Below are 15,484 nucleotides of genomic sequence, written 5' to 3'. Positions count from 1 at the left end.
TACTTACTTCCGCCTGGATAAGGCCAACTCATCCTTCAGGTCTCAGCTTAAACTTCATCAGGAAAGCCTTTAAAACTTTTGTAAAAACTTTGTACTAATCATCAAATACGGAAAACAGCACCACCCAAAATCGGTTTGTAATTAGCCGATATGCTGGCTGCTACTGCTCCATGGATATTTCCTTCAAGACTATGCTGCTTTTCATACCTGATTTTAAGGATTTTAAAACCATAAGGCAGAATCCTTTCAAACCATGGGCCACAGATGGCATTGGGATGGATTCATATCTCTGGCTTCTGGGCATCACATTCTGAGATACAAGCTTGCCTAGAAATACAGTTACAGCTTTCCCTGACCTTACTCCAGAGAATTTCCTTTTGCACTGCATATTAAATAGATACCTGTGCAAGGCAATGTATCGTAAGAACTCCTTTGCCAAGTTTAGTGGCACCGAGCGTGCCAAATAAAGTCAGTAAAATATGTGCTGGCTCTGTCTGTAGAGGCCTAATGGCCATGTATGCCTTTTAGGGGCGGAAGTTACAAGTTGATAGGTAATTCCTCCATCTTCCACAAAAATACATAAGATTAAAAACTTCTGACACAACAGCATAAATTTCTGCCTCTTTTAAAAAGGCATAATTTGGGTCTTCCTTGATTGTCCTCTAAGTACAAACAGTAACGGTTTTGTGTCTTACTTTTGTACCTCTTTTCCAGGGCTCAGTTTCAGAGTACATCTGAATGAAAGATAGTTCTGAACCTTAAACACTGGGTAATAGGTTGAAAACAAGTTGCTAGGCAAAGACAAGTCATAACAGACAGTGCCTTTCAGCTAGGACAGGTATGCCAAGAAGGCCCATTCACGCATATATAATGCCCAACATTAGGTTTACAAGAAACCAAATTCAAATCCTTTTTTTCAGACCAAAGCAATCACTAGTCAAAGAACACAAGTAATATCTGGGCTAATAGCCATTTAAGGAAATGGCAGAGCCATTCCTTACTGTGGAGGAAGAGTGTAACTTTAAAAAAATGGTTTTCTATACATTTCCAACCTTGCAAGTAGCAGTCCCCATACCATAAAAGTGCTGTCTTGCAGGACAGTACAAAGGAAATAACGAGGCATCCTACAATTCTGTACAGACTACAAACTATTATGTTTCCTACTCACATCAGGACAAAGTAAAATGAATTTTAATTTAGACTTCATTTCTGAGAGTAAGGCAGTCTAGATACCTTCAGTAACTCCTGTTGTAAAAAACCAAATGCTGAACAAAATGTAAGAAACAATGTAAAGTTGTATTAAATAAATATCTTTTTAAACGTGTCACTGAGTTGACAGGAAAGTATAAGGCATCTGCAAAACGCCAAAAATGAAATGGAAACAGGACACCTGTGAGGTGAGCCAGCACCAAAGCCTGCTTTTGCCATGAGAGTTCTGTTAAACTCTGGAGACCAGAAGCTACCAGTAGTGGGGGAACTGGACATAAAGCCTGAGGCTCACTTAGGCTGGAGTCTAGCTGGGCCACCACCGAGAAGTGGGCAGCAAGGAACCTTGCCTGGTTCAATTTTGGTTCTGGGTGGAGGGGGATAAATCACCACCACCCTTGAATTCATAATCACTGGTGAGCCCTGAAGGTTTGTGATCTGAAATCAGAGAAACTTCAAGCTCATAATTTAAAGTGGTCTCAGGTTACTGGCCCCTGGGTGTTTGGCAGAACAAACAAATTATCTTAAGGATCTCAATTTCAGTCCATACTTCAAGTAATTCCTTTTTTCCCAAGGAAAATAAGTTTCAGGTTATCACAAAACAAGGGGAAATGGCACCGTAAATGAAAAGCAACACAATTTATACAACAGTAGACTCACCCACAAAGAATACTGGTATCAACACAAGAAAAATTACTGATGTATAAAGGAACAGAAGCATGGAAAATATGAATAAGGAGCAAAAGATTACACAGGAAAAGAAGTACATTTATAAACCAAATAGAACTCATAAGAAAAAAATATAATAATTGAAAAAAACCCCAACAAATAGAGGAAGGGAAAAAAGAATAAGAAAATGAAAAATGAAAGATAAGGGAGGAGTGGACAAAAATTTAAAAAGATGATATGATGAGAAATCATAAAAACAGAAATCATAGAAATAAATCCAAATTATACTTGTAATCATAATAGAGGTACCAAACCATCCGTATGTTTTCTGTGGCCGTATCTTTTAAGTGTGTATCAAAATGTGAGGCCAAAAAAAGATCTAAGATATTCAGATAAACACTAACCAAAACATTGCTATAGTAAGTAAGGACAACAAAAAGATGAAAGCAACAGCAGTCACAGAGAGTCACTGCATAATTATAAAAAATTCAATTTTCACCAGGGAGATAGAAAAATTCTAAATTGGTATGTATCTAATAATAAAGCCCAAAGAAAAAGCAAAGAAAAAGATAGCAAACACAACTTAAAGAGAAACTGAGAAATCTACTTATCATAATGAGATCTTGAGACTCTTCAGTAAATAAGAAATTAACTATAAGGTAAATCAGTAAGGAGAAGATCTGCACAGCACAACTAACAAGTTTGATCTAATGGACACTACACTCAAAAACCGAGGACAATACACTCTTATCAAGTAAACATGGGGCATGTATAAAAACTGATCACAAGATAAATCATAAAGCTAGTCTCAAATTTCAGAAAATCTTATAGCTCATATTCTCTGGAAAAATGACATAAGAAATAAAGATTAAGACAACTATAACCCACCCCTAGCATCTGGAAATACACTTTGAAAATGACTAATGGGTTAAAAAGTCAAACCTCTGGAAGGATTAATGATGAAAAAAAATGAGAAGGCAAAAATGAACTAACAGGAATGAAAAAGAGTCATAACTACATATGCTGTGGAAACTAAAACGATATAAAGCTAATAAGGATAACAATATCAAAAAGTTAAACTAAGATGAAATGGAGAAATCCCTAGAAGAATTTATTAAATTTAACTAAACTGACTTGAGAATAATAAATCCTAATGATGCTAAAACCTTCAAAGAAATGAATCAATAGTTTAAAATCTTCTCTTAATGACCACATGGCTTTAAAGACTAGTTCCAATCTTAAACTCTACAGACAGTTGAAAACCTCATTTAATAAGACTGGTATAACCTTGATACCAAAACCAGACAATGACAGGACATAATAGGAGAACTATAAGCTGATTTCACTCACGAACGTAGAGGCAAAAATCCTAAAGAAAATATTCGCAAATTGAGTCCAGCAATGTATTAAAACACACACACCATGATCAAACTGGGTTTATCCTAGGAATTAAAGATTGGTTCAATATTAAAACATCAACCATCATAAGTTAATACATTAACATTAAAAGAAAAAACAATTTAACCATTTAAATAGATGAGAAAAAGCATTCAGTAAAATTCAACATTCATTCATATAAAACTATTAGCAAACTAGAAATAGAAGAGAACCTCAACGTGATGAAGGCCATTTGTGGGAAAAAAAAAATACTCAACTGAAATGTCGAAAGCACTCCCTTTAAATTGGGGCTGAGACAAGGATGTTCACTATCAGTTCTTTTCAACGTTGTACTACAGGTCCTAGCAAGTACAGAAATGTAAGAAGAAATTTTTTAAAAGGTAGAAGGACCAGAAAGGAAGAAAACTGCCACCATTTCAGATGATGCGATTACATAAAAAACTCAGAAAGACATCTAGATACATTATTAGAACTAATAAAAATTTAGCATGGTTGCTGGATCCAAAATCAACACATAGCAGCAATATATCTATAATCAGCAACATCCACTTAGAATAGAAAGTGTAATTTTAAGAAATTTACCACAGCATTAAAAAATATATAAAACTCCCAGAAAGAAAACTAATATAAGACATGAAGGCCTTTATGGAGAAAAATTGTTAAAGTTTATTGACAGATATTAAAAGAAAACCAAATGGATAAATACACAATGTTTTTGGATGGGAAGACTCATTATTGAAAAGATATCAATTTTCTCCAAGCTAATCAATAAATTCAATACAATCACAAAAGATAATACACAAACTGGGAGAAAATACATACAACATGTTTAACTGACAAAGGACTGGCATCCAGAATATATAAAGAAATCATATGAATCAATGAAAAAAAAGACACACACCCAATAGAAAAATGGGCAAAAAAGACATGAATAGGTATTTCACAGAAGAGGAAACACATTCATGTACGAAAAAACACTCAGTTTCATTAGTAATCAGGGAAAAGCAAATTAAACCCACAGTAAGATACTATACAATTGCCATCCAATTGACAAATATAAAAGATAGTCAAGATTAAGAGTTTGCTAAGATATAAGTGTTTGCAATGACACACAACCACTGCCAGTGGGAGCTTAACTGGTACAAATGCTGTAGAAAACAGTTCAGTATGACTAAGTAAAACCTGCTTCTTAGAGCATCAGTTCTCAAATTTTTGGTCCAGAACCTCTTTACATCCTTAAAAATTATTGAGGACCTCAAAGAGCTGTTGTTCATGTGGGTTATAGTTATCAAAATTTACCATATTAGAAATTAAAACAGGCATTTTCAAAACAAAAATATATAGGTACACACTTGATAAGCTGTCAGAGTGATGATGTCATCATATATCTGGAAAACATTTAAAAGTGAAAAATGAGAGTGAAGAGGACAAATAGCGTCTTAGCATTCTTATGAAAACGCTTTTGCCCTCACAGACTCCCCTGAAGGGGTCTCAGGGACCTCAAGAGTCCCTCGACCATACTTTGAAAACAACTGCCCTAGAGAACTCTTGCACGTGTGCACCAGGAGACATGTACAAGAATTCACTCATTCCTCAAATATTTATTAAGCATCTACCATGTACCAGCATTGTTCTAGACATTGTGAATGTGTTAAACAGACAAAATCACACAAAAAAGACAAAATCCCTGCCCACACGGAGCTTACATTGTAACTGGCAGAATGCTCACTAGCAGCATCATTCAGAATAGCCAAAAACTGAAAACAATCCACATCTCCATGGACAGAGGAATAGATAAATTGTGGTATAGTCATATAATGGAATACTATACAGTAGTGAAAAACAGATGAAATACACTTACATGCATAAACATGGATAAGAATCTCAAAAACAGTGTCAGAAAAAAGTCACAGAAGAATACATACAGCACAATACCATTTACATAAAAGTTCAAAAACAGGTAAATCTAAATAATATATTATTAGGGATACATAATATAGATGGCAGGGCCATAAATAAAAACATGGGAATTTTACCCAAAAATCCAGAATAATGTTTACCTCATGTGGTATGTGGGGAGGGAAGACAGAGTGGGGTAATTCTACACATCTGAGGGTATTCTAGTTCTTAAGCTGAAGATTGAGCACATGTGGGATCATTTTATTTATTCCCAACAAACATCGTAAAAGAAAAAGGATATAAGGTTACGGGATATAACTTCATCAACAAAGAGAGGGAACATCCGATTATTTCAGCCACTGTTCTGCATTGCATATCAGGCAATTATTGTAACTGGTGGGGAAGAAGTACATAGTAATATGAAAAAAGGAATGAATATGGGCTGTTCTTCACAGACGTTAACTAGGTTCCCAGAGAGCTAGGATCTAACGAGATGGCAGTATTATAGCACTGCTCTGCCAAGTTGGTTCAGCCACTGGCATGATTCTGGTTAGTTGGTTATGTTGTTCATTGGGTATATAATTATTTGTATAAAGCGGAGAATGAAATGATAGGTGATACAAATCACAAAATAAACTGAGGCACTGCCTCTTTACTGAATTCTGTTGACTTTCAAAAGTACAAATTCCCTTTGGCACATTCTCCTAATACTGCATCTACGTGTTAAGCAATCCAAAAATACAGAAAGTGCTTGGTGGCTACTGACTGTTTCTCCACATTGGTCAATAACATGTGCCCAGGTTGGTCACAAGTGTCATAACAATTTTGCAATCATATCTTTGCCAGGGTCTTCACCAGCAGTGCCATTTTGCAAATTAAACAAGGCACAGTTAAGGTACATTTTCACCTGATTCAGGGGATTAGCTATACATTTTGGTATACAATTTAGAAATTTGAAAAAAAAGGTCTTGAAACATTGGATCCATCCCTCGTACCCAACAAGGCAGGCTAAAGTTATTATCTTGGGTTAGGGAGGTGGTGCAAGAGGCAGACTAGGCCCGGCAGCAAATGGCTGGCAATACATTCTCAGGAAATGGAGAGCAGACAGTGTATCCTTCAGGTCCAATCTCTTCAACTAGGTTCCAAACATTCAGAAAATTCCAGACATCGTTGTACTATTTTAAAAATCCTAGGCTGCGTGTTACAAAAGACCCAAAATCTTACCCATATGTAAGCTGGAATGGACAATGCCACCAGGAGGTGCTAAACTGCAACTGGCAGCAGGATGATTTCGGATCAAGCAGTTGGCTGGACCTCCAGAGCCCTGCCCCCCTCTTACATGCTACGCTGCCTTAAGTGGCACACCCACAACTTTGTTAAATCGGATGTAATTATTATACCTGTAGCTTTGTCAGGTATAATAATTAAATCGGATGTAATTATTATACCTGTAGCTTTGTCCTCCTCCAATAAGAAACAGAGAAATAGGGAGGGAGCTTTTCTCAAGCTTGTAGGGAACTTCCAGTCTATCTTTTCAGAGGAGGAATGGATAATCCTCTTGGTCAGAGGTGGACATTTCTTGGACCATGACTTACTAGCGGACAAAGTTACTCTATGCTCAAAAACAAACACTAGATGCTACCTTATATAGTTATAGAAATAGAAGATATAGAGATCTATTTTGAATAAGGAGGCTGGTATAGCTTTTTCCTTCATCATTCGGTTTATAGAATTGTCTCTCCCCAGAATGTTGTAGTTCATGTTTTTCCAGGCATGATTTTTAAAAAGTCTTTTTCTGAGTTACAGAAATATATAAGTATAAGGACTCCCAACTATAACTGGGAAACTTGGAAAGAAGGTGTGCCAATGTCATCTTGTTTTCCAGTAGTGTAAGAATCCTTTGTCCTGTAAGCTTAGAGGTGACAACAGTGACCTGACAGACTCCAGTGAGGTTCTAATGCTGGTGCTCTGTGTCCTCCAGCAGCTCCCTGTGCTTACATATTAAATATGTAGGTAGCTTCTTCTAAAGTTAGACAATTGTCCATGGCTTTCCTATATGGAAATCAGAGAGACTGACTTTGGAAATATTTTTAGCTCATTTTCCTGATCATCCAATGTTAAAAATCATTATCCAGCAATGCCCACCAGTCTCACTAAATTCTCAGATCTTTTTAGATCAAAGAATTCCTCTTGAGATCTATACACACCCATATTAAATCCCTTTTAGCCTAATAAATATGTGACATATCTCTTACTTATCCCAGAACTTCTCTTAGGAACCTAAGTAACAGCAGGGTAGGGTAAGACAAAGGTGAAGCTTGTATTTCCTCCAGAGGCTTATTAAATCTGCTAAAATCTCTTTCCCTTTCAAAGCCTCCCTCTCACTTTGACCCAATTTGAGAAGGGGAGTGAGAGTATGGAGAGAGATGTAAAGGTGCAATTTTATTTAGTCATTTGTTAAAATATTTAAGTAGCAGCTAAATGGCTGATATGGAAGAGAGATAAAGACCCAGTCTCTGACCATCTGGCAGAGGGAGAGGAATAACAACACTAACGAGTAAGGGCGCAAGAGCTTTTAGGCTGCTATGACAAAAGATTGAACAAAGGACAGTGGGGGCATAAGAAAAAGGGGTCAAATCTACCTAGAAATGAAGTATGTCAGGAAAGGCTTCAGCAGGTTGGAGACCTTTACCTAAATCTTGAAAATATGAATGGAGACAGGTGGGAGTGGAAAAGGGGACTGCAGACGAAAGGAGGTGCATAAAAAGACAGAGAGCACAGTCTGACAGAAACTAAAAAAACGTGAAAGTGTCAAGGGAGTGGTTTAAGTTTCAAACGACAAGATTAAGTACAATGAAAGAATTCAATGGATTTGGGAAATGAGACGTTATCCCTGACCTCTGCTAGAGCCATTTTGATGGAGTAGCAGGACAGAAGACTGGCTGCTATGAATTAAAATGAAAAGCATAAAGAAAAAAAAAAATTAAGAGTAAAGAAGACCAAAAAAAGGTGACAACAACTTTAGTCTGTTTCTTGGAGCCATCTGCCTTTTTACTTTCAAGCATACTAGTTTAGTTACAATGAAGGTTAGATAGGCTCTACATTTCTATCAGAAAATGACTCCCAAACACAATCCACTAAATAAACAAGTTTTTAGACAAAGTTCATTCTTTATGAGCCTGCCTGTATCATTTTAAGTGAATGATACAACATCAGCATTTCTACACATTTACTCTGCCACCACTAATTTTTCTTCCATGTAGTTCAAAATAAATAACACCTGTAATTGCTTATAGTAGAAAAGGTGCTTTATTTTACATGTCATTGGTACACAATATATAAAACTGCCTAAAATTAGTCTTGGAAAACATAACTGTCAGTTATACCTTAAATGGTCAAGGACCAAGTCTATTTTGTAACCTATTTCATTTATGATCAGATGACTACAGTAATTTTAAATACTAATAATCTCTTCATATCCAATGTTACAAGTTATTTTTATGCTACAAGTGCTGCAATTTTTAAAAATAAAAATATCTCCAGTTATAGTAGACCATATATCTAACTGGAACAAATCTTTGCTAGTCTACAACTCTTTGAAATAATGGATCAACAGTTTCACCTTCTTACAGATGATTATATGTATGCAGTTGGGTTATAGGGCAGGGGGCCCTCATACATGCAATTGGATTATTTCTGTTTTTTTTTTTAATGCAGATAAAAGTGAGTTTATAATACCCTATTTCTAGTTAAGTTGCCAAACAGTTTACTAAACTAAAATGAAGCCAATACAATATTTTAGAAAACATAATTCTAAGAGCATGCAACAGCAAAATCTTTTTACTACCTATGTGAACCAAATCTGCAGAGTCCAGGAAGAGGACTATGGCACAAAGGCTTGTACATCTGAATTGCTTATCCAGCTGGGAGGAGTAAAGAAAGTAATTTAACTCAGGGTAAATCCTTTTATGAAAGATACCTGCATGTTATAACCCACTGCTACACAAAGGGATCTTCACGTAGAAAATGTGCAAATCATAAGAAGCTAAATGCACTTCTCTTGTTATTTATCCCAATCCATTCTATTCATAAACACATAGCTCAATGATCTCTTATTAACTATTAATGTGAAAGCCACAGATATTTCCTAATGGCGTCTTTCAGTCACCAATCATTTATCAGCGATAAATGTGATTACTACTTAATGTACAAATGTGAAAAAATGGTAAGAAACTGGGCTGATTCTCAAAGTAAAAACATGTTATTTTAACAAATCCCTTGGTATAGAAAGACTGCCTTTCTCTCTAGAAAATAAGACATATTTTAGAACCACAGGTTCATATTCACCTCCTAGTCTAGAAAAGAAGAGATATTTAAACAAAGTAAACTAAACAAAATACTAAGTAGGTATAAATGTACACACTCAAACAAATATTCTATTCTTTGCTTAAAGTCAACTTATTCCTTGTCATTAAGAGAAGTGCTTCAAGATGCAAATTGTTAATTAATGCAGAGAATAAAGGGTTAAAAGCCAGACCTTTTCCTAATAAAGCAAACAGATCATTAAAATGATTGGGCTTGAAACACATACTTACTATAACTTTCCATAGTTATTCTTTTTATAACTAAACGCACACATATACACAACAAACCCTAGCATTTAATATGTGCAAAATTGCTTACCATTTATTTTAACTTTGGTTAAGTACTTCTTTAGCCTATATCAGACATATTATGGAAGCTACACAAATGATTACAAACATAATAATGAGGTAAGTTAAAATTCTACTAGTGCAAAAAGCAAGCATATGCCAAAAGCAAAGCATATGAGTTAAACAAATGCAGAATGAAGCTCTCACCAAGGGAGGTGCTGGGATAACAAACCAGAGAAGCTCCTTGTAAACACTGTTTGTAAAGTACACATTTAAAGATTAAGGATTCATATAGCCACAAAAAAGGTATTCTAACAACACCACAGTAGTGCATTTATTTTACCTTTAGAGTTTGGAAATCACTCATTACGTGTCTAACAGTTTGCATATTTTCTTCAAGAGAAAATTAGTGAGACACATTAATTACAAATACTGTAGTATAAAAATCCCAGTTCTTTACAAAAATTATATATTAAAATATTCTATACACTTTTAAATTAGTAACTGGAACATACATATATATCAATTCTGCACAATTAAATCCATCTTTGCTTGGAGTATTATACATGAAGTTTGAGGACATAGCTACTCAGTCAACCTAAACTGGCATAAGGTTACATGGTATAAAATGACAGACCTGTGCCCCTGCAGTTACTGCAGCTCTTAGTCTGAAATATCTTTTCTGCAATTATTGCTCTGTATATTCATTCCAGATTCGAATAGGCAGTGGAACCATGAAACGTCTAAAAGGTTTAAAACAAGTTACCTGTAGCAGAGTATCCATAATGCCTATATGCATCTTTAAGGTTGTAATGGAACCTGAGTAAGCTGTCTAATGCTTATATTTCAGTTGTAAAAAAGTTTATACAATTTCAAGGTAAAAACAATGCAAAAATAAAACATTTAGAGCATTTACAAAAATCTTACAAATGTTTAAAACACTATTTCAAAACTCATGTCCAGTTAAGGTGCTTCTTTCTTTCTTCAATAAGAAGGACATACTTTAACTTTGAATTTTAAACTATGAACATTTTAATTTCAGCAAAAGTAAAATTAGATCCATTGAGACAGATGTTAAAATGTTTAGGGATATACTTTACTACTGATGAACATACAGAATTTTACTGCTGAAAGGGACCTTAAAGGTAAACTCTTTTAACTCCCTCATCTATTAATCAGGAAATTGAGGGCCAGATAAGTTAAGTGCTTTGGCCAAAAATATATTCCAATATATCAACCTGGTATGAATCAAGAAAATCCATTATCCTTTTTGTATGTTGCCATGATTCTTGGAAAATGATGAAAATTCAAAAGCAGATTTCTGAACTTGCCTTTCTTTTTTTAACTTCTTAAGCTCTGTGCTAACTGTAGATAAAGAAATGAATCAAATGGCTACTAAAATCAGTATTACAAATATTATCCAGTAGAAGATAGCTGTTAGAGGACCACTGCTCATATAGAATAAAGTTAGAGGGAATACTCAAAGACAGGGCCTTTACAATGTAGAGAACATTTACTATATAAGACAGCACAGTGTACAACAGCCAGTTACTAGAATCATCTCAATAACTCTAGGATGACTGAGTTACATGGCCTTTATAAAAGATATTGGAGTAATAAAGCCTTCTAGCTTTTATCTTAATTTTACTATTTTCCTTTATAAAAGAGCTATAACTTTAAGGAAGAATTCATATACTAGTTTTCAGAGAGGCTTTGCTTCTTTTCTACTTTTATTTGGATCTAGAATTGAGCAAATACATTTTAAGAACAACTTACAAACTCAAATTCATAACTGCTAGAAATACAGTCAGAGAATACTCTTTTAAATGACAAATCTTCAAAACCAGTTACTAATAAATAATCATCACAATACCTTCAGTTTAAAAAAAATCAATTTAAAGGTGCTTTTTTATTGTTACCTTGAAGCCATCGAACTTGTGTAGCTGGTCCATATCCCTTTTCATTCTTTGCCGATATTCTGAACACAATGGCAGGCCTGGATGTATAATCAATATGTGCATTTGCAAGTTGCCCAGCAGTTACTATACATGATGTCTTTAGACCACAATAAATCCTCATAAACACAAGCTGACTTGGATTATCTTGTATTTGTGCTGTGCGGATAGCCAAGTAGGCTGAATATTCCAAAATATTTCCAGAAGGTGAAGTTGGAGGTTCCCAGGAAAGATGGATACCCTCAACATTCTTGAAGAGTGGGGGAAAAACAAAAACAAAAACAGGTAAAAGTTCTGAAGTTTTCTCTAATATCACTTATTATGTTGAGTCTATCTTTAGAACACAAGACGTTTTTCACTAAAGTAACTGCATTAGATGTTAGAACTTTTATTGTTGATTTTTAAAAACCAAACTTAATTCGATCTATAGTGTTTAATTCATGTGCTTTTAAAAAACATAACTAGGCTTAAAAGTCTGCCTGTACTACCCCAAGAAAGGGATTTTTCTTATCTGAAAGCAGACCTTATCTTCTCTAAATAGGGATAGGACCTTAGAATAAAATATAATCCAATTAAATGTGTTCTATTAAAATTCTCCAGCACAAAACTTTTTGGTTCCATAATAACAAGAACAAAGCTAATATTAAGAAGCATACACAGATTTCCCTGACCTTCTAAAATTTGGATGCTGTAATTCTGCTTGAAATTTTGGTCCTTAAAAATATCATGAATGATTAGAGAAAAATATTTTAAAAATTTTTAATCTACCCCTTTTAGATACCTCTCATTTCATCAGACACTAACAAGAATCTCTAAACTGATAGTTTTACTTCATGTACAAAGTCTCAGTAATTTAAATCATTAAGTCTTGACCTGATGTCTCACCTTTGAAATTCTGACTGCAGAAGGAGCTCCAGGAAAACCGGGAATACAAGTTTTAAATTCACTGATTTTGCTGAAAGGGCCTATTCCACAACCATTGATGGCAGCAACCCTGAATCTGTATCCTGTGCCTGGAACAAGATCTTGTTTCTTAAGTAAACTGTAGTCAGGTACATCTGCATTTCCTATCTAAAATATAATATATGCAAAAGTCAAAGAAAAGATGGAATTAATTATTTTTTCATTAAATAACAAAACTTTTAAAGAATGAATTATGTTTTAGGGTTGTAGTTCACATTATTTATTTTCCTCTTTCATACATGGAATGAACCCCCCCTCCCCCAAAACAAAAGTAACTTACGCCCATAAATTGGTGATTCTCATCCAGAGGAAAAGTGCCTTTCCAGTTGAGAATCACTGGCTATAAAAAGAAATATAAGGGTATTCTGCACATGAAGAGTATGGAGATAGAAAAAAACTGACCACTATAAACAAGGTAACAACTATCTCCATGTAAACTTAACGTGGAGTAGAAACCTCAGAAAATTTACTGTCAAACAGTCTAGCCAGGAACAATACCCTTTGGACACAGGCAAGCAAACTTGATAGAAAAGGAATGACTAGCACGTAGTACAGAGCATTTTAATAATTAATATTCAGCAGATGCTGAAAAAATGTTAAATTAAATAATTGGACTGCATACTCTGCATAAGAAGATCATAACATCTACAACTTTCAAACAATTTTTACATATTCTCCCTAACTCTCACTACACCACTGTGAGACAAGTAGTGCCAATGTACCATCCCATTTTTTTAAGGAAGTTAGGTCATCTCCATTTCACAGATGAGGAAACTGAGTCTCTGCAAGGTTAAACAAGTGACTTGTCCAACGTTACACTGTCAAGTACTGGAACTAATGATTCAAATTCAAGTTTACTGGCTCTAAATTTTATGTTCTTTTCTTTCTTTTGGGAAAAACATAGCTACTAGGCCCTTAGATAAGGATATTTCCATGTATATGAAATCAAACTACAGCCAGAAATTTTGTTAGGCATAATACCAACAAATTATTAACTAGGATATCTATTTTTGTCAAGAATTGGAAGAATTCAATATGTAAAAGTGAGACACCAGAAGTAATATTAGAGAAACTAAAATATAATGATAAATAATATATTCCCCATTAGTAAGATCTTTGGGAGATTCAAACTGAATATGTATTTCTTTGGCAATTCCCTCTCTGAAATTCCCCATTCCAGAAAAATATTAGTTCAATATGCTTTGGAGCTGTTATCTATTTCATAATTCTTAGAGGGTTAATGTCTCATCTATATATATGAGGTCCTCTTTAAGGGACTTTAGAATTAAGGGAAAATTAGATTGTATTCAATAGCATAGGGGTTTTTAAACTTTTTAAACTGTGAAATTAGGAGTAACAAAAGTTCTAAGTAAAAAAATGTTCTTTAAACATTCTTTAAACACACCAGGTAACAAAATTAGAGATATTTCAAAAAATCTTTATTTGTACTGGCCAGACCATATCACTTATGACTCAAAATTCAGCCCAGTGATTGTATGAGATTTTTTAAAATAACCTGCTTGTGATATATTCTATAAAAAGAGTCTTAAAAAAGAATACAAGATAACTATATATAGAACTCGCAATTATAGATTGTAAACAGATCCCAATTTCACTCATTCGAATGTCCTGAATCAGGATTACTTTTTAAAATCTCATTCTTGAGGCTTATAACTAACAGTGTAGAAAGTATGTCAATAGCTACCTTTGAGATGCTTTGCTTCCCTTTTGGCAGCAAATAAAACTGGCTCACCAAAGCTGTATTATTTTTAAAAATTCCTACATCACACCACTGTCGTTCTCCTGCTTTCATTGTGGCCACTGGATTTGAAGGAGTCTCTTTCTAATTTCAGAGAAAGAAACATTTATGAAGACTCTTACTGAACATACAAGAAATTTCAAGATTTAATAATCCATGCAGTGATCTACAAGTAGGTATATGGGTAAACACCACAATAAATAGCTCACAAGTAAATAAACTCTTAACAGATTAGGTCAACTGACAGTGAAACAGGGTTGCCAATTCAAACATAGGGAGTGACAGGCATTCTCCAAGTCAGTAGCTCTGTGCTATCAACCTAGCTGGAGTTAGCATGCTTTCCAATCAGTGATACGTTAAAATGCCAGCTGTTTTATAGAACATTGTCATTTCAGAGACTCTCTCAGAAAATGTAATAATCCCTTTAATGTGACACTACAACTTGCTCCAAAAGGAGCAAATAAGGAAAAATTCATTCCAAGCTGGCTTATTTCTAGATTCAAAAACAACTAGCAGAAATTCAGTGATCTTTGCACTTGAAATACCTGTGATTCTCCAAACCTAAAAGGAGAAAAAATGTTCAAAACTAAAATGCAATTTGAATATAATTTATTATATACTAAAGAGGAACAGATTAAACAGTTTTACATTTTTACCTTGCTTTAAGACTAATAAACTTCCTCTACCTTAAGCTACTTTTAGTGATAAGTGAATTATACTTAACCCTGGAACTAACCTTTTTAAGCCATCTTCTTTATAAATGAGACACTGTTTCCAGAAGCTCAAAACAAATGTGCACTTCAGTTATTTATTTCTGTCTTGAATATATAACAGCAGAGGTACATGCTTATAATTCACATTACTTGTTACTTAGGCTATCACACATGACAAAGCGAGCTAACTAGAAGAGTCTTTAAGGTTTTTAGAAAAGGAATAGCTTTAAACTTGTTTTCATTTTAAAGTTGTAAAAACTCTCTTCAACA

The 15,484-nt window shown here is 34.4% G+C and overlaps 1 protein-coding gene across 5 annotated transcripts in view; it reads right to left on the bottom strand.

Annotated features, from left to right (window-relative positions):
• Nucleotides 1-3,915: 3,915 nt before the first annotated feature.
• The window catches only part of HCFC2 (host cell factor C2), a 46,781-nt gene continuing 35,212 nt past the window's right edge, over nt 3,916-15,484 (bottom strand). For 2 of the 5 annotated variants that reach the window (XM_067697750.1, XM_067697753.1), the window contains exons 13-16: nt 14,448-14,585; nt 13,023-13,082; nt 12,665-12,850; nt 3,916-12,029 (exon numbers count right to left, since the gene is read on the bottom strand). In XM_067697750.1, coding sequence (XP_067553851.1) covers nt 11,715-12,029; nt 12,665-12,850; nt 13,023-13,082; nt 14,448-14,585 — 699 coding nt within the window. In that variant the 3' untranslated portion in view covers nt 3,916-11,714. Of the gene's footprint in view, nt 12,030-12,664; nt 12,851-13,022; nt 13,083-14,447; nt 14,586-15,237; nt 15,320-15,484 lie in introns of those variants that run through there. The other 3 variants (XM_067697751.1, XM_067697752.1, XR_010932553.1) reach the window with 3 other exon arrangements.

The sequence above is a fragment of the Pseudorca crassidens genome, chromosome 11 (genome assembly GCF_039906515.1).
Source record: "Pseudorca crassidens isolate mPseCra1 chromosome 11, mPseCra1.hap1, whole genome shotgun sequence".
Taxonomy (NCBI): Eukaryota; Metazoa; Chordata; class Mammalia; order Artiodactyla; family Delphinidae; genus Pseudorca; species Pseudorca crassidens.
This window is presented reverse-complemented; position numbering and strand designations above follow the sequence as displayed.